This window comes from Geospiza fortis, unplaced genomic scaffold (assembly GCF_000277835.1).
Source record: "Geospiza fortis unplaced genomic scaffold, GeoFor_1.0 scaffold633, whole genome shotgun sequence".
NCBI lineage: Eukaryota > Metazoa > Chordata > Aves > Passeriformes > Thraupidae > Geospiza > Geospiza fortis.
The window spans coordinates 49,746-70,124 of NW_005054531.1; the positions used below are offsets into that span (position 1 = coordinate 49,746).

General features: G+C 46.2%; 1 protein-coding gene across 2 annotated transcripts in view; it reads right to left on the bottom strand.

Moving 5' to 3' along the window:
* CLIP2 (CAP-Gly domain containing linker protein 2) overlaps positions 1-19,354 on the bottom strand; it is a 60,567-nt gene extending 41,213 nt beyond the window's left edge. For both annotated transcript variants that reach the window (XM_031063785.1, XM_005429198.2), the window contains exons 1-2: positions 19,139-19,354; positions 1,404-1,942 (exon numbers count right to left, since the gene is read on the bottom strand). In XM_031063785.1, the coding sequence (XP_030919645.1) occupies positions 1,404-1,942; positions 19,139-19,250 (651 nt within the window). In that variant the 5' untranslated portion in view covers positions 19,251-19,354. The remainder of the gene's footprint in view (positions 1-1,403; positions 1,943-19,138) is intronic.
* Positions 19,355-20,379: the final 1,025 nt, after the last annotated feature.

The following is a 20,379-nucleotide window of genomic DNA, read 5'->3' on the forward strand; positions in this document are numbered from 1 at the left end:
CCAGGCTCACTCTTTTGGAGCTATTTATTACACTAACAAGTCACAGCACAAACTTTATCTAGTAATATCCGAGGGGGATAAATTAGCAGGCAGGGAGGGCAGGCTTTTAAGGATACACCCTCATTTTTAAAAATTAAAAATCCAAACCATTCCCAAAACACAACTCAACAGAAGCCCAGGGGAAAGATGCTCCCAGGTTTTATTCTGTGGCTATGCCAAAATTCACTCTGGGTGGGCCCCACTGAGGTGAGCAGAGTGTTCAGGGAACAGGTCCTGTCTCAGAGAACTTACGTCAGGAGAAGAAAGGGGTAAAACAAGTCTGGAGAACATAATTCCATTGCTTGCCTGGTTCAGAAATATGGGGATCCACAAAATCAGATGGTTTTGGGAAAGCTGCAAAAAGCAGGCCTCAGAGATAGCAGGACTGTGATTAGAGGTAAGCAGTAGCCATGAGATAGTTGGCCATTTTGAGCCTAGCTAATGAAAGGCTGCCAAACTCATGGTTGTGAGGCTGTTTCACTGATAAGAAATAATAAACACCTGAGTCTGAACATGGATTACCATCTCAAGTGCCTTCAATCCCAACCTCGAGGGATTGATACCCCGACTGATATCGAGAAACCGATATGTTGGGGTACCCGTTGCTGATTCCCTGACTCCTGGGAGTCTGGCTGGGCTCTCCCAGGGGGCTCCACTGTCAGGGGAGACCCTTCTGGAGTGGTTTCGTGTCAGGAAAGAGATGCACTGGATCTTTTCAGTCTTCAGGTTCTTGTTTATTGTTATCTTATCTAGAGTTGTGCACGCTGTCCACACCAGGCTCAGCGCACTGGAAAAGCGCCACAAAAATGGCCAACAATCTCTTGTTACAAGGTCTTTAAAGTATCCAATTAAGAACTGACACCTAGATTATTTTCCCTTTTAACCCAATAACTGATCCCAAAGAGCCCCCAATGCAGACTTTTCTGCCCAATTACAAAATGCCACCCAAACCCATGAAGAAGAAGGAAGAACAAGCATGAAGAAGCAGCCCAGGATGACACCCTGTGCCCTCCATCTTGCTTCCATCCACAACTTACTAAAAATCCCAAAACCTAAATTTCTCACCTAAGTGACACACCTACACTACTCTCTATAATCTATTTCACATTTTTGTGGATTCCACTCTATCTTGAAGTCTGGGAAACTTTCTCCATGAATGAGGGTCAAAGTCAGTGCTCCCCTGGGGGTCAGGGCACCCCAGAGCAGACAGGGAAACATCCCTGGTGCCCTGGGTTTCCACAATTGGTAAAAAAACTTTGAAAGTGAGTTGTAAAATTGAGGGCTGCTGTAAAATTCTTGGTGTGCTGCCTGGGGTGTGAGCTGGTGCCCTGTGTTTCCACACCAATACCCCACAGCCAACTCACCAGCACACGATCCCCGAGGCGCAGGTCCTTCTCCCCCTTTTTCACCGAGCCGCTGTCCGACAGGTTGGACCCCGACTCGTTGCCCGTCTTCATGGCGCTGTTGAGGACGCTCTCCCGCAGCGGGATCACGCGCGTGGACAGAGGCGGCGTGGCCGTCCCCGAGTGCAGGGACAAGTTCTGAGCCGTCAGCGAGTCCACGGAGGGCGCGTCGCTGCCCGAGCCCTCGGCCACCGGCTGCCGCGTCAGCTTGGACGGTCGCGTGAAGATGCCCTGCAGCGGCTGGCACTCAAAGTAGCGCACTCCTCCCACGGAGCCGTCATTCTTACCCACCGGGTCATCCAGAACAACCCCTGCCCACTGGCCCGGAGCAAACTGCGTTTCCCCAAGGTACTGGATCACTCCTGGCTTCACTCCATTCACCCAGACGCGTTCGCCCAACACGAAGTCTCCCAGGAAATCATCGCCCACCTCAGCAACCTTCGAAGCCGACTTCTCGGTGCTGGCGGTGGATGTGGTGCCCTGCTTGTGTAAAGGTGAGCCTGTGGATCAAGGAAAAAGATGTTTTGGTATAAGAAGAAGTCCTAGAAGGAAGCCAAAACACCAGGAAAAGGCATTTACAGAAAGAAAACATCTGGGACAACTTAGATTGCAGGTGTACGCCCTGTGAGGATTAAACCTGAGTGATGCCATTACTTACACACCTTCTTCAGTGTAAATCTGCACAGATCCTCCATCTGCTGCCCAGTTTCTGCAGGTCTCACACAGAACATAAAGAAATGACCCCATGTCTTCATCTCCTTTACAGTACCTCAGCCCCCTCACAGCCCCAGGGTGTGGATAAGCTCAAAAGCACAGGACTGGTGGTAAGTGCTTAAGGACCAAAGGGAGCCCAATGAACTGCTGCTTTGCAGGAAGAAGCCAAAGTCATCTTTTTGCCCAAAAAAACAAAAAACAAACAAAACAAAACAAAACAAAAAAAAAACCTAGGGAAAAAAAAAGTGTGAGACACTGATGTTTTAGTACTTGGCACTATGAGAACCCCATTGCCCCATTGTGTGTCACAATGACCTCCACAAATTCCCCATTTTTCCCAGCTGCTGCTGTGCCCTTTGCCGGAGCAGACACCTGGGGTGTGTTCAATATAAACAGCATCTCTCTAAACAGGAAGCGTCTCCAAACCTTCATGCACAGCCCTGCAGGGTCACACAACGTGCATGGAACTCAATAAACTGGCAATAATGAGTGCCCTTTTCCCAGCACCAGCCTTCCAGCAATTCTCTGCTGCCTGGGGAAGGAAAAGTGCAGGTGATGCTGGTATTCAGTGTTCTGCTCACGCTCCCCAGCAGAATCTTGATCAGCCAAACTCTCCATAATACAAAAGGGGACCCTTAAACATGTGGCAGGTGCCTGAATGGGAACAAAGTCAACCCAAGCAAGTGAGACAGCAGTGACCCAACTCTTGCTGACCCCACTGTCAAACCCTCCTATCACAAACTTTGGGCTTTCACCCTGGGCCCCAGGCAACAAATGACAAGGACATGAGAACTTCATTAAAACTCTGTGAGGGTTAAAGGAGGAGGTTGAGTAAAGCCCTAGAAGAAACCACAACAGAAACTGAGGAAATAAGCTTGCAAAATAAAACCCAGCAAGTCACATACCATGGACCTTCAACCATCCTCAGCTCTCAACAGCCCTGAGGTCGCAGGTGTGGTTCTCCCACACAGGTGGTGTAGGGGGTGTTTGCAGGAGGCTTGGAACCATATATCCTGTGCTCAATGAAAGCTCCCTGGACTCTTCAGCCCAACTTTCAGCTGAAGTTTCTGGGTGCCACCAACCAGAAAACTCTAAAGCAGGAAAAAATTTTTATTTGCTACCAGAGAAGGCTGGCAGAGGACAGCCTGAGCAGCTGCAGAGACAAGCCAAACTTGAGTGCTGATGTGTAATGAACTGTGAAACTTGTTCAGCCTCAGCCATCACTGTGGCTCAGTCCACAACACTTCTACAGCTCTTCCACAAGTAATGGGCCTGACAGATCAGGCTCAGCTCCTAGAAAGAATGAAAAACAAAAGCTCTCAAAGCAAGATACTTCAAAGCTTTGCTGGAGGTCTAGGAAAGAAAAGAGCACCATGGCAATAGCATGAAGAACTTAGTTCCTGCTAAATCATGTGTGTTACGAGGGATCAATTTTGACACTTGGGTTCTTATTAGACTACAGAGTCAACACTTGACAAATTTCTGTGGCCACCAATCTGGGGCCCCTGGAAGCAGTACCTCTGCCTGGTCTGAACCTTGTCTGAACAAGAGAGCAGCGATTAAGGGGTGACTGTAAAAATTCATCTCACAAACAGAAGTATCTTCAACCAGCTCACTGGGCTCAGTGGGCTGGGGCTGGAACAGCTCTTGAGAAGATCAGCCAAAAGGGACATAACACACGGGGAACGTTCAGGAAAATCCCATGATGGGCACAGGAAGGACAGTAAACACTGTCCCCAGCTGTGTGAATAATGTTCCCAGCTGAAAATGTTGGTGGCAACAGAGACCATGGAGCTCCCACCAGAGCTCAGCCAGCTCCCAGGGAGAGCCTTCTCCTGGCTTCTGGACCCTGCCTTGGAAAGTTTCCTCAACCTCATGTGTTCTTCAAGAAGTTTTGGGGGCTTTTGGGCAAGTTTCTGGCATTTAAGCTTGTGTCACTCTCAGTTTTGTAGGACAGTACACCAAGATGAGCTCTATCAGATCACATCCAAGAACCAGTTTCACTTTAAAAAATTAAACCCAAAGACTACAAGGATGCTTAGAGATTTTGATCTTTACAAAAGACTTTAAATAAAAAGAAGTGTGAAGGAAACAGGGCTCCATCCATCTGAACTATAAAAACAATCATAGGCAGAAAATAAGGCCGCTAGTGTGATTTCAATGCTTAATAGCACAAGACAGTAAAGCAGTCACATTAGCAAGTTACATTTTAAGAAGGTTCTAAGTTAAATAACCAAAACTGGCCACAGGGGTTTATCACCAACAAGGTCTGTGATGGGTAGGAGAATAAATTAAATTAGAAACACAACTTGCACCTTGGTTTTGTGCTTGGCAGAGCACCCTAACACACAAAGATTGTGTCACTGACATGTCTGTGCACACATACCCACCATGCCAAGGACAGCCAAACTCAGCCTATTTTACAGGGAACTATAAGCTCATAAAATCTGGGGGGCTCTGCTACTATATTGAGAAGAGATCAAAACTGTTTTTCTAGACTTACTGAGCCTGAGTTTCAGCACAGCTCTTGATTTCAGGTGTCAGTTAATGGTTGAGATACAGGTCACATTGACTCTCACAAGCACCTCTGCAATGTGGCTGGGTGAAGCAAATCCTTCAGCAGCAAAGCTCAAGCAAAGAAAGGCAGGAAGGCTTCCCAAGGCTGAACAAACAATGCAGCAGGATTTAAAATTGCATTTAGACTCACTGTATTTCACTGCAAGAGAAAACACCTTCAAAACTGACTTGGACCAGCAAAAAAGTTCATTGGATTCCTGGTGCAACACTGTCCTCCCCCAAAAGCCAAAATTTTAGTGGAACTTTACACACTCTTGTTCATTTTAGGTGCCTGTCTGGTAGGCAGGTATGCTGAACTACAGTAATTACATCTCAGGAAAACAATCTCATCCCAGGCTCCTGAGCAGTGCAGGCAGAAACATCATTATTCTTGAGCATGAGGTGAATTATTCAAAAGCACAGGATGTAAATAAGGAACTGCCTGAAGATTCACCTTGTTTATTATGGCCACAATGTAGAATCTTGTGTTTTACATGGCTTTCATTACCCACATATGAAATAATAACCACAGAGCAGCTAATGGGCTTTGGTGCAGGAGGTTTTCAGAGTAGCCATGATCAAGCTGAACTCATTTCTCTTGGCTTTTACTAACCCACCAGCTAGATGGCAGACAGCATCCCAAGCAGTCCAAGCAGACTAAGCTCTGATCCTCCCAGGTAAGTATCTGGTCACCAGCCTTTCAGAAGGCAAATGGAGCAATGAGTAACCTGACTTGAATCCCATGAGTACCTTAGGATAGCCCAAAAGTGAGAGCAGCTGATGGCACTGCTCCCAGAGACCTGAAAATGGTATTGCCACTCTCCAGGTACCTCTTACAGCTGAAGGGAAAGCCACCCAAGAGGATTGCCATGAAAGATTTCTGAGCTTTTCCAGCCCACAGGCACCTAAAGAGTTGGTCTATTGGGCTTCAAAACAGCAAATCCAAACATGGATTTGCTGTTTTGAAGAAGAAAAGCCTTATTGTTCTAGGGCAGACTCCCCAGATAAATGCCAACAAGTTCCAAAAAACTCACTAAGAAAAAAGTTCCAAGAAACAGCAAACCAAGGGTACAGATCTCAGGTATGAAATTGAGAAGAGTTACACAAGAGAAACCCACCCAACTGAAAAAACTGGGTTCTTTCTACTCCAACAAAAGCAACAGGAACTCTCTGAAGGTCACTACTGGGCTCCAGCTCAGCTGCTCACCTGGAAGCCAGCAATGAGGAAGGCTCTTCCTGCTCCATCCAAGAGGATCTCCCTGTGCTGCTCTGTCCAGAACAGACCTCACCTGCTAGCCAGGACTTCCACAGCAGCAGCTGCCCTCCTCCTCTCAGTGGGAGCAGGCTCCAGGACACAACAAGCAGTGAGCAGGATCTCCTCCACTCAGGCTTTCCAGCTTTACAGCCCCATTGTGTTCATTAGCTGGCTCATTCTTTTTGGATTAAATGGGCTTCCTGTAGGTCACAGCTTCCAGGGCTGAGCAACAACTTGTAAATCAAAGTCACACAGAGCATCCACTGCATGCACATCTTATCCAGCTCCAAATCTCTGCTTTCCCTTTCACAAAGCCTACACATCAGCCACCACTGTGGCAAACCTGGTGCTTAGAGCTCTTCCTGCAAACTCATCCCACCAGTTTTAGGGACCCATACTGACAGGGCACCACTACTTCAGGAGCCAAATTCCCACCAGCCAAGAGCTGGAAAGGTTAAAAGTTTAACTGAAGTCTCAGCCTATTCTCAGGGCTCTTGTTACCGTGTCAATGAAAGCCATGTGTCCAAAATCCCCTGAAGCACAAAGGCTTCTGCAAAAAGGGCATGGATTCTTCCAGCTCTTGGAAACTGCTGTAGGAAGGAGTGAACAGAAGTTTCGTATAGTAGAGAAGCAAGAAACCCCCCCTCAGGAAAGCCCTGGAAACTGAAGTGGGAGGAAGAGAGCACAGGAGCAGCAGGAACACTTTCCCTGCAGGATTCCCAACATGCTCAGCCTCGTGCTGTGTTTCAGTCACATCCACTGAACCCATCCATCCCCTCACTCCCTGCTCATCCTTCGACCTCCCACAGCACTCCAGTTGCTCATTTCTTAACACTAGGCAACTGAAACAAAGGGGAAAGGAAAATTGTTTGTAAAGGGGAGGAGGGAGAGGAAGGGAAGAGCAGTTCAGTGTGAGGGGCAGTGCTCAGTGAGTGCTGCACATGGATTTCCTACTCCCTGCAGAACCCTTTTGTGGTCTGGCTGCTCCCAAGACACATGCCAGGCACCACAACTGCCAAAGGACTCAGAAATGCAACAGCCTGTTGTGTTGCCATGGGAATCAGGAGACAAGCAGTTAATTGATGAAATGGAGGCACACTAGATTTAAAAGAAAGAGGAGAGAAAAAAACTACAAAAAAAAAAAAAACCCAAAAGCCCAACAACAACAACAAAAACCCAGCACAAAATCACATGCACAAAAAACAACAAAACAACAACAAAAAAAAACCTAAAACCACAACCAAACAAAAGAAAGAAGAGAGATTCCAGAGTAGTGTCTCATGTCAGGAAGGAGGGAGGAATGAGCATAAACATTATATTCACAGAAGAGCTTTACAGTGCCCCTAAAAGAGATTTTCCTTTTCTATTTTAATTTTCAGAGGTTTTTACCCTCAGACATCACCACATCAGACAGCCTGACATGCAGCACAGAGCTGCCCACCCAATCCCAGCTGTGTTCCCTCTCCATGGTAAATCAATAAACTTCTCATCCAGTACCCAGCAACAAAAGCTGCCACTGGCATGAGACTGAAGACACTTCACCCTCCTGTCACTTGTCCCTGCTGTAGATGCCACTGACCTGTGATGGGGCAGCAAGTTGTGCAGTCTGTGAGCATCTCAAAGTGCAGCCTTGCAACCAAACTGGTCCAAAAAACCCTTTTTGGTACCAGCTCTGCTCCTCCCACCCCAGGCAGGGCTTCAGGACAGTCCTGTACCAGGGGACTGTAATGCCTATTTGAAGCCAAGATTTTGTCACTTGGAAAACCTTGCTGCTGGCCACAGGGGTGCCAGCTCAAAGGAATAAGGTCTGGTTTTACTGCCACAGGGATCATGCAGAGCCTTGGAGCACTGGAGCAGCCTGGCTCACTGCTTGGGTCAGTGCTCAGATGATGGGGATGACACTCAGACACTGTCCCTGCTCAGAGCACCAAAGATCTGTGGTGGATGATAATACCCCATCCAACAGCCCACCACCTGTGGAAACCCAGGGCACTGGGAATATTTCCCTGTCTGCTCTGGGGTGCCCTGACCCCCAGGGCAGCACTGACTTTGACCCTCATTCATGGAGAAAGTTTCCCAGACTTCAAGATAGACTGGAATCCGCTGGGGTGGGAAATAGATTATAGAGAGCAGTGTAGGTGTATCACTTAGGTAGGAAATTTAGGTTTTGGGATTTTTAGTATGTTGTGGATGGAAGCAAGATGGAGGGCACAGGGTGTTGTTCTGGGTTTCTTCCTCATGCTTCTTCCTCCTTCTTCTTCATGGGTTTGGGTGGCATTCTGTAATTGGGCAGAAAAGTCCACAATGGAGGCTCTTTGGGATCAGTTATTGGGTTAAAAGGGAAAATAATCTAGGTGTCGGTTCCTAATTAGATAGTTTAGTCTTAAAAGACCTTGTACCAAGAGATTGTTGGCCATTTTGTGCCTTCTAATGAAAAGCTGCCACACTCACAGTAGTGAGATTGTTTTACTGATAAGGAATAATAAACACCTGAGTCTGAACATGAACTACTGTCTCAAGTGCCTTCAATCCAGACCCAGAGAAACCACAACTGGAACCACCACAACCACCCTCCACTGTGGGCTGGAGGATAATATCCCATCCAGCACCCCACCACCCTCCACTGTGGGCTGGAGGACAGCCTGGTCTTGTCCCTACAGCCCCAGCACTGTCAGCTCCTGGTGCAGTGGGTTTTACTCATCCTTTACACTGCAGTCACTGTGAGCTTCCCTGGCTCTGCAGTGCCATTTCATCTCCAAGCACAACCCTGCAGAACTTCACTGAGCGAAACAGAGCTCATCAGAGCTTCCCCTCACCAGTGGTCAGTGCAGAGTATCTGTTCCCCACCACCTACAGCAGCTTGTCTACTGAGCAAGAGAGGAGAATGCACAACCTGCTGCACCTCCTGTGCAGGGGTCAGGGATTCTTCCCTTGGCAGCAGCAGCAGCAGCCACACAGGCACAGAGTCCTGTGGGAGAGGGGCTGGTGCCTGCTGCCTCCACAGCTCTCACTGAGCCCTTGCCACATGGAATTTCTAGGTTACCACATGGGGATTTGAGATTCTCAAAGCAACCTGGATTACATAAACATGATGCTGTTAGCAGTCAGGTGAAAGCCAGCCCACTGCCACATGGAAATTCAAATTATTGAGCACAGCAAGGAAGCAGCTGTTTTCTGCAGGATTTATCACAGCCCTTTCACACTGCAGGATGAGGCAGAAATAGAGAGGGAAGAGGTACCTGTGAGAAAAAGCAACACTTTGCAGACAATAGCCAACTGCCTGGCAGCACACTGTGGGAGGAAGGAGCCCCAGAGATTTATGGCTGACTTGGAAACAAGAACTGAAAGCTCTGTAAGTTCACAGCTGAAAAGCTGGAGCTGTGATCTGGCACAGAGGCAAGCTCTGCATCTGGCACCCTGGAAATCTCCTGCGCTGCTGCTCCCAGGAATAACCCCAGTGGTGTGGATATTAATATCAGATACAACTTCAGCATCCCTGTGTTTAGCTCCTCTGAAGAGAGGAGGCAAATCCAGAAATAAAACTGCAATGAGGAGGAAGAGAGTAAGAATGAGAATTATGAATGAGCAGCAAAACCCAGTAAGGACAACTACAGAGATGTCTTGCACTGAATGGAAGGGGATGCCCATTGAGACAAATATTTGCCTCCACAGAGGCAGCTGGGGAGGCCAGTGAGCCTTACACAGACACCCCAAACAAAGGCTTTCTTATAAAGGTCTCATTCAGGATGCTGACTGGTACAAAATCTGCTCTGCCACTGGCAGGAGGCACATTCCTGGTGCCTGCTAGAGATGGAGGAGCTGGGGGAGTTACCAGCTATGCTAGATCAAACCCACTATAATTCTGAAAAGAAACAAACAGCAAAGCTATATATTTATGTGTGAGGGTTTAAAGGTTTTTTTTTTTTCAAATAAACAATGGTATTCAACAAAATATGCAAAGCAGATTGGTTTTGGCAGTACAAGGGAGGCCAGTGAGTAGTAGAAAATGCACAGGGTTTCTTTCACTGAGGGATAATTACCTTGCAACATATGGCTGGATCTATTAATCTCAAAATTGCAGTCTTAATTTTTACATAATTATTATTTTTAAAACCATATTCTTTCAACAGTCACTTTTCAATACTCTAGTTAACATTTTTCAGCCTTAAAACAGGGTCTATATATCACACCTCTGGAGAAGCACCCTGTTTTGACCAGAAATAATGAAAACAAAAATCCCACAACTTTAACAGCTTTGCAAGTTTAACAAAGCCTGGAGCAGCCATATCTTCTTCCTCAGCATGTGCCACCCCTCATCTCTAGAAATAACATACAGACACATTTGCAAAACTAGAATTTAATAAACACCAGTATGTTTAAGGGTGTATTACAAAATAACAGTCTCCATTCTTCCTTAAACAATAAAATCACTTCAACTAGAGAATATTCCACATAGAAGCATTGCTCACTTTTTTCACCATAGCTTATTCTGACAAGAAAATACAGTTTTCTATTCAAGTCCTTAGCTCTACAGACTCAGTAAGTTTTGTCCCAGTAGCCCCACAGCCAAACTGGGTTACCTCCCACTGACCACTGCAAGCAATGAAAGACTTGGGGGCAGAAAGGAGCATTAGAAAGCAGCCCAGGGAAGAGAACAAAAACAGCAGCTGGGGAGGGGATACTCACAGGAAAGGGTCCTGCCCTGCACAGGGAGCTTCCTTCCAGCAGCCCAGGGAATGCCCAGCTCACACTCACCCTCAGCTGCAGAGCTGCAGTCTCACCCTGTGTTCACTTCTCCACAAAACTAGCACAAAGCTGATTTCTTGGAGTCTTTTCTTTTCAAAGAAGCATGGAGAAGCTCGAGGAGGAGCTCAGCCTGAACCCCCATGCCCACAAAGCCCAGCACACACACGTGCACAGCTGTCTGCTGTTCTTTGGCTGTGGGAATCTGCAAGGCACAAGTGTGGTTTGGGGCTGCTGTGATGGAAGTGAGGACAGCTGCTCTCACTGAGCTGATCCAATGACAGAAAGAAAGAAAAGGAGGCAGACACAGGTCTTTAATAAGACATTTAAAAACGATTTCCCAGGCAGAACACTGGCACTAGCACAGAGAGAGAGCAACAATCTTGGGACTGTTCTGAACTGGAGAGTTTTATCTTGAGCACCAAACACTGTAAAGAGCAGCCAAGTAAAGCATAGTGCTTTCCCCCCACCAGAAGAACTAATTGAGCAGCAGGGGTTTGAAATTTCACCGCCTTTTTATGTATTGGAATTTTTCTCAGGCATCATTCCCACACAAAACCCACTTGGATGGACCCTGGGACCATTCCTGCAGCACCAACTGAGATGAGCAGCCAAGCAGGGCATTGCTCAAGCAGGTGCACACAGAATGACACTGCCTTAGTCATTCAGAAATGACAGCATTAGCTCAGTCCCAATCAAATGGAGAAGGCACCAAAAAAAAAAGCCTGGCTTTGGCTGGAAGCCAGTTATTACCTTCTGATCAGACTGGAGCCAGTTAAGGGGATCCCAGCAGCTCCCTGTACTGGGGACAAGATGCAGGAGAAGTTGCTGTGTGTGCTTAACTTAACTCAGGGTATTCACTCACAGGGCATAACCTGAGCAGCCAAGCACGAGCAGATTGACTGTACCTCTAACAATCCATGGGAAAGGAAAGTTAAATGCCAGGAGAGAGTCTGGTTTGACTCCAGCTTTGGCACACACTGCCTGTGGGCACAGTACTCACTCCAGCCATGGAACAAGCATTATAACCTCTGGTACATCCTCAGAGTGCTCAGTGACCTGGCTACCCCAGCCAGGTCAGATGAGCTCCAGAGCAGAGGAGGATTTTCCCTGGTGTGACAGGTGAGGAGCTGTGCCACTCACACCTGTGCTCCCATTGCACTCTGAGCACTGCACAGACCCACACCCCCCCAGCTCAGCCTCAAAGCATCCTTTATTTGGTGTATTTGTGCAAATGGAAACTCAGGCAGGGAGTGTTCTGCTGGCACCATAAGGGCTAGGACATGTAGCAATTCAGCACAGCAGTAAGATCTTCCTCACTCCCCTTCTCTTGACAGATAACCACGTCTCACTTCTACCTGCTGAATCTCAGAAATATTTCTTTGGTACAGCCACAAGCTTTTCTCTGACTTTCTAATTTTACTTTGCTCTGCTTCCCTCTGGCAGGAGTTGGGATAATCTTCACAGCTCTTTACAAGAGCTGCCAGCCTGCAGCCACATTTCCTCATGCCCTGTCTGCAGCTACTCTTGAGGGGAGGAGTAGAAAAACTTAACACCTGACATATAAGAGTGAAGGAGGATGCTTTTTTGGCTCCTTATCTCTCTGCTGAGAGGCTGGTTTTCAGTGTGACCAGCTATGCTGAGAAACAGCAGAGTTTGAGCCACTGGGATGGCACCAGCACACAGACAAGCACATTCTTTCTCCCCTGTGTGTAGTTTTTTCCCCTCCTCAGTAGAAACATGACATCAGTACAATTGCAACATCTCTTTGAGTCATCCCCCCGAAAGAGGGAGATTCCTGCAGCACCCCAGGATCCCAGAGGAAATACAGCAGAGGTAAAAATGACCACTGCCAAGCAAACTTGGGCACAGTCCTGGGGCTGCACTGTGCTGAACACAGCTTTGATTCATCACTCCTTCAGCCTTTATTCCTGCAGCCATACATCCATGCACAGAGCAGGCTGCCCAGCACACAAAGGGCTGATTGTACACAGCTCCACAGAGTGCAGGGTGTGCTGGGCTGGCTTTGCTTTGCCTAATCTAATAAAAAGGATATTTGAGAGCAGATTAACACTGAGTCATCTACTTCATTCCAAATACCTGGCTTTAACAGCTAAGTATCCAGCTCAAAAGGCAATGAGCTGTACATGAACAGGCATCATTGGCATAAAAGTCAAGCCACCTGTTTGCAGTGGATGTCTTTTTTGTTTGGTTTTGTTTTGAAAGTAAACATGACCATGGCCCAGATCTGATCCTAAAATAGATGAGCTATGACACAAACACAGCAAGTGTTCTCAAACTCAACAGATCTAAGCCTCAGTGACCACCAGAAATGACATCAAACACCACTCCAAGAGTGGTGGTGGGGAAATTGATGATGTGAAGTGTGAGATCACTGATACAGCCTGGGAGCTGAGGAGTTGAGCTGCACTGAAGACTGAGCACAGGCCCCACTGGGCACCCTGAGCACACACTCTGCTCCCATTCCCAGCACACCTTACTGGTATGAAAGACTCACATGTGGATTATGACTCTCTCTCATGCCACTTCTTTATCACTTCATCAGATGATCAGTTTTAGGCTTTTATCTTCTGAACACCCAGCCAGGACAGAGTCAGTCCCTGAGGATGATACTCCCAAGCCCTTTTGAGGGTTCAGAATTTTCTCAACATCATACCACCTTCACCTGAAATTCTTCTGTTCAAATCTCCACCAAACCCTTCTAATTTCTGGCTTTTTTTTTCTGAGCAAATACCTCCAAATAAAATATTCTGTAAAAAGTATTTCTGTAAAATAAGTTATACAGCAATACAAAAGGCTCCTGAGGTCTTCAGGGACATGAATTCTAAAGAACTGGGCAGATTTAAGTGTGAAATAAGAGAAGCATGTACAGGACAGAAAGTTACTCTATAGCTCAGTGACTGCACACCCTCAGCCAAATCCCAAAGGCAATGATGTTTACAGACACAACACTTCAGTCAGTGGAAAGGAGGAGGGGAAGTGGCATCAGAGAGGGAAGCTGCTGTTCATATGCCAGGACTGGGAGGACAAAAGGCCAGAAAAATCTGCTGGCCAAGATAACTTCCACTTTCACCTCTGACTTACAAGATGACACAGGCAAGACCTACTTCTTTAAGTTGTCTTGGGTGTAAAACATGGGTAATACTTGTAATAATTTGTCACAGCCTTCAAGCTTTACAGGAGGTGCTGAGGCATTCAGAGTCTTGAACAGAGAGGTTTCATGTGTGCATAGGAGCTTATAATTACAGAAAGTGAGAGTGACTTACAGCTCCTGCTTGGCAGGACTTCCTCAGGCAGGCTGGGAGCAGTCCTGCAGCAGAGTTAACTCCTGCTGCCCTACAACTGCACTACCTCACGCAAATTAACTCCTGAACCTTGGTGCAGGTTCAGTTTTTAAGAGGCACTCATGGCTAAGTTCATCACTGCCTTCCTCTGAGACCATTTAAAAGTCCCCATTCACAAACATTTCCTTTCTCACAAAGAATTCTGCAGACACATGCATGGAGTGAAGTGCTCTGCTCCATACACAGATGTAGCACACAGGACACACATTTACTGTGCTGGAAAACAGCATTGCCAAACACATTTTATAGCAGAGAGACCAGCAACTGTATTTTAAATAGAGCTGCTGAAGTCACAGACAGGTCAGTTTTGACAACTCTTATTATTTGAGAGTGAGTGTTGCGATAAAACAGTGTTTTCCTACAGTTCTCACTCCTGTATAAAAAACAGCTTCTCTCTTTTATGGAAACAGGATATTAATTTACTTACTAGCATCTTCATTAAAAAGTCAATATGCTACTGAACTTAAAATAAATAGAGAATAATATTTGTATTCTAAATAAGGCTCTAAGGCTTTTGTGGAGATCAAGTCACCTACTAGACTGCTTGCAAGGAGGATGCTCACATGCAGGGTCAGTGTGTGCTGGTTAATTCCAACCTATGGGAAATTTTATGTACCAACAGTCTGATGCCCCTTTAATTCTGCAGACTCTCATCCCAAATCCATCTATGCCAAAGGGAATCTTTCCTTTAATTTCAATGAATATTGGCTCAGGGCTTTAATGATTAATCTGCTCTAGCTGGATTAGTGCAATTTTTGGAGGCAGCACATGCAGGAGCTGATCCCACCCCAAAGCTGCATCCCCACTCTGATGGGCATAAGCACAACCACAGTGATGCCACTGCAGACACCCCAGCCCAGCTGAACAGGATTCAGTTCATTATATTCCAACCTCCATCAGCTGAACATCTGTGGGAAGCAGATTTTCTCTCCCTGCTGTTCTGTGAAGAGCTACAGACAGAGAGAGCAGGAGGGTGTCTGACCTCCATATGTCTTTGCTGTGTGCTCATGCCTCACCCACAGGGAATGAGCTGAATATCAAGGATTAACTACAACAAATCCTTCTAAGAGTATCTAATCATTAAGACAATTAAAATCAGACTCACAGTTATCTCTATATGTTTCCTGTAAAGCTGATAAAAATAAGATTCATTCAATGCCCTTTTTATATTGCTTGGAATGCACTGAAGCACTTCTTGGGAGAGGAATGCCACCAAAGGTGTTACTTCCCTTCAGGAGGGGAACCAGAAAGGGTGGAGGAACCCCCACCTTCAAAAACCCCAGTACAAAAGGTATTTCAGAGGGCAGGATGGCAGGCAGAGCAGCTCAGGAAAGGCACATGAGCTGAATACAAGCCCTATGCAAACAGCCAAGTGGTTGGTCCACAACCAAGCCAGAAAACTTTGGCATAGGATGTGCCATGAGGATGAGAACAAACATGCAGGGTCTCAGGACAGCATCTGTGTCCATGAGTGACTGGATTTGGATGGAGGGACATAACTCCCACCCAGGGCACTTCAGCCAAACCCCAGCAGTGATGAGGGGACACACTCAGGCTCCAATGATCCCTCAGCAGAGCTGCTCCCATGCCTGCTGCAGTTCCCACTCCTCAGCTGCACCTCAGCCCTGGATCAGCCAAATGCAGCTCTCAGTTGCAGTTTTTCCTGTTCAGTGCCTGAAAACAATGTTTTCTTTCAGACACCTGTTAACTTCTTCACCAGGTGACTGCTTGTGCAGACCCAGATCCTGCAGTCTGGCTGCTGATGGAGTGCTGATCTGCTGACACTGTCACAGAGGCATTTGATCCTCAAACACCTCCCTGGCACCTCAACCTCCTAATTCCCCAAGGAACTGAGGACTCTGTGTATACAGAGCCATTAACATAAATCACAGAATCACAGAATGACCAGGTTGGAAGAGACCTTCAAGATCAAGTCCAACCCATGCACTAACACCTTGGCTAAACCCTGGCACCCAGTGCCACATCCAGGCTTTGTTAACACACCCAGGGATGGCGACTCCACCACCTCCCCAGGCAGACCATTCCAATATTTTATCACTCTTTCTGTGAAAAACTTCTTCCTAATATCCAACCTATATTTCCCCTGGCTTAAGACTTTGACTTTTAAGACTGTGACCTCTGGTTCTGACAGTTGTTGTCTGGAGAAAGAGCCCAACCCTCACCTGACCACAAACACCTTCCAGGGAGTTGTGCAGAGAGCTCTTCAAACTTCACCAGTGACACATTTCCAGCAGGATCACTAATCCAGGCTTGCTGTGTGGATTTAATTGAGGACAGCACTCAGATGGGAGCTGACAATACCAATCACTCCACGAGGCCTGATGCAAAACAGCAAAACCAAATGTTTGCTAGAAATAATAGCAGCCTCTGGCCCCATGATGTGGGGTCTCCTCTCTCAATTCACCAGCACACAACATCCCAAGTTAATATTAATCAAGAGGCATAAAGCCTTGGAACAGACAAGAATTAGGTCCCTATGTTTGTGCCAGTCAATCAGCTGCTCTGGACATTACAATCCTATTTCTTTTGTCACAGGCAAAACAGTGGTTTAGTGTTTTTAATATTTATTTGGGAATTAGAATAAATAGATTGATACAAAATCAGAGAGCCTCAGCAGTTTCTTGCAGCTTTATTAAAAAAGCCTGTGTTAAGATGCCACCAAACCACCAATAGTTACCTGAGAACAACCTCCCCGAGTTCTCTCTTAATACTGAGGCATAAATTTCCCAGTAAGGACACCATCCCTCCCTCTGTTTTTTACCACAGAAAATTCTAGAAGCAACAGAAATTGCTTCTTACTGCTATGCATGCAGCCAACTTCACTTAAAAAACATCCTGAGAAACTCGAGGGGCGAACAACTGATTTCCAAGTTAATTTACCAAGATGTTGCTGCTAACACTGTGGCAGATAAATAAAAAGGAATTAAGGTTTTCCACTGGGAAAGGCAAGAGCAAGGCAGTAAATGCACAAGAGAGCCAAAGTGGTGGTGAAATTGAGGATCCTCCAGCAGAATTGAGGCAGGTACAGATCAAAAGATACTTGGCCACAGAATTGCTGAGTGTCAAACTAGAAGCAGCCCTCAGAACATAATCACATTTCTAGAAAAGAAATTTTAAAAGAACAGTTAACCCCCTCAAGCAAACTCAGCCCTGGGGAACAGCAGTGACTGTCCCCAGCAAGGACCAGCCTCAGCCCATCAGCACCCAAACCCCAATTGCAACCAACCAGGACCCAATATCCAGCTCAGCCTTATCAAACCCTCATTACAGCATATTTTACTTTAATTACCCTATGGAGCCCGTCATCCCATTCTCCTTAATGGCCCTGGGAACGTTCCAGTCTGCTTCACTCTTCTTTTCAGTGGACAAAAGCAACACACAGTGTTTGCAGAAGCAGACACTATGCCAACATGATTAGCCTTGTGCATTTATTCTTCATGAAAAATAATGCATGTACACTTACATGAAAACAAGAAGGCATTGCCAGGCTCCCAGCAATATGCTGTACAGTTTAGCTCTCAAAGCATAGTTTTTGGCAATAAAACTAGGTAACTGCTGAAAAACAGTTTTGATATTGTTAGCCATGCCTAAATATGAAATTCATGTGACAGATATTTGCACTTGCCCATTCAGAAAGACAGGATCCATCTGTAAAACCCAAGGTCTCTGCTGGGTTCTGACTGGATGCACAGAAGTCTCACAGAAAACTTAATAAGTTTGGACTTTTTTTGCCTCCAGCACTGAAGTCTCAGTGTTGCCCAGCCCCATCTGCAAATACAAGTATTTCAGTTGTCCTCTGTCTTTTGCTAGATTTTTTTTAACTGAACAAGAGATTTAAGAACCATAAACAAACACTAGAGCCAGCTGACAGCCAAATGAAGTATGAAAGGCAAATTTCTCCTCCAACCACGTCATTCTAACACTGCTCTGAGCAGACAAAACCCACTCTGAAATGTGAATGCTTCTCTTCCCAGCAGCTTTCACCTGTTCCACCAGCTGGGAGGGCTCTGTGGGCCCATTCATCACAGCTTCCATTCTCTTTCCATCTTTTTCCAGGCTTTTCCAGGAGGAGGGTGGGAAAGGAACTGAGACATATGAGCTTTGTAACAAGAAATCCAAATATTATACTGAGCTCTTTACCCATGACCCACACCTTTAGCACAGAAACCTCTCCTGAATGTGGAGTTAAGAGCAGTGACTTTCTTCACTTGAAACATGGGAAATAAGCCAGCACATTTGTGGGAAATGCTCTCCTAAAGCAGCTAGAGATGAATTTTCAGAGATGAATTGTCTGGTTAAGGAAAATAGTTACTGCAAAGCAGCAGAACTTATTTTTTCCATTGTTTCAGCTTTACAGGAGAGGAGGGAGGGGAATAGCCAGCATGGACATTACTCAAGGCTAATTTCTTCCAGAAGTCCATGTCAGCTGCCAGTTCCCCACTGACTTTCAGAGGAAATGGCAATTTCTGTTCTTTTAAAAAAAGCCCACAACCACAGCAAGCCCAGTGTACCTAACCCAGACAAAAGCTCTTATTCCTAAAGGCTCTGGAAAAGCACCAGCTCAGGTAAGGAGACACAACAACTCTCCACTCAGGACATTCCATGAGCAGAGCTGACTCTTAATGTGTTTTCAGGAGAAATAACTCTGATACAGCATGTGTGACAAGCTGGCTTCATCACAAGGGGATTACCTTCAGCTGGCCACACCATTGTTTTCCAGTTGTTCAGTAACTGAGTTATCTCAAAGCTTGCTTTCATTTCCATGTCCCTTATAGTTTCCATTTTCTCAAAATCTTTTGCCAGGCAATCATATTTATAAGGCTTTCCTGTTTCATCTTCCCCAATGCCACCCACTCCACAACTTGCCAATTCTGTGCATCACCTGGGAGAGGGAGCCCATTCATTCACCCTGGTACACTTATTTTGATCAACCCACATACAGGTGGGGAATTTCACATCCCACAGAACTCTGGCTCCACCAGCCCACTGCCTCCAGCCAAGGCAGTCCCTGGAGCAGCTGATGCCCTGCATGGAGCCCTCACCTTCTTTAGAGCCAGTAGTGGCAGCAGCTGTGCTGGTCCCTGATGCCCGTCCCACGGGGCTGGAGTGCTTCCCAGCCCTGCCTGGGATTTTAAGTCCACTTGGTTTCAGCATGATTCCTCTCTCCTGTAGCTCAGGCTCCTGCTGCCAGTGTCTCCAGAGCTGTTCTGGTGTCACTGCTCAGGATTCTTGATGGTGCACCTCTTCTTCCATGGTCACACACCTGGGGGAGAAGAGCACAGAGAAATCAGATGGAGAATGAGCAGGAGAGCATGGACCAGGCTCTCAAAAAGCAGTGCCCAGCTCTGTCCTCATAGCCCTAGGGGAGTCAGAACCTTTCATTTCTTCTCCTATAAAACAAGGGTGATCATTTCCCTCATCTCCCACCTTCATGTTACTTTTTTTAAAATCAATCTCAAAGTCCTGGGCCAAAGGTGAAACTTCCCGGAGCCATTAAACAAGAATTTAAAACAGTTTGGGATTTGAGTAACTGAAATGGTTTTGACTGGTTTTAAATCCTAAAGCCTCAGCTCAGCACCTGCCAAGCCTCTGTTGTGCTGTCAGAACCCTGACAAAAGGCACCATCCTTCATGCACAGCCCTGGGTCTCATGCATGCTAAAGCAAATTTTGACCAATATTATCCCCCTTGACTAAAAACACTGTCTAAGAGGTACAAGACTTTCCTGACTGCTAAATGTTCAGGACAGCCTCTCCAAACTGGCAGGGAAGGAAGGATGAAGCCAGTGTCTGAGATGGGCTTTTCAGCTCCTTTCCTTAAAGACAAATCCAAAATCTTATCACAGTAAAAAGGGCATTTGACCCTGTGGATTTACAAGAAAATTTGGGAAAAAAAACAAACCAAAACCCAAATTTCCTGAAATTTAAGCATAACTCTACCAACTATTCATTAGTGAAGTCACAATTGTTCCTTATGTCATTCCCTTCCCTGAAGGCAAATGGAATAAAACCTCCAAATTCCTTGCAAGGATGTTGCATCAGCAAGCACATTTTTTGACAAGAAAGGAAAAATAAAGGAAATGACTAAGTTGTTAAAAGAAAAAAAAGGCAGTAACATTCCTGATGGATAAAGAAAAATAACAAAAAAATTGAGCCTATCAGCCAAAAGGAATCTTGAGGCTGGGAGTCAGCAGGCTAGAATGTGGAGGAAAAAAGGTGGCAGCAGGGTAAACCAGGGACAATGCCAACCTAACAGCAAGGAGAGCAATCCCAGGAGCAGCCAGA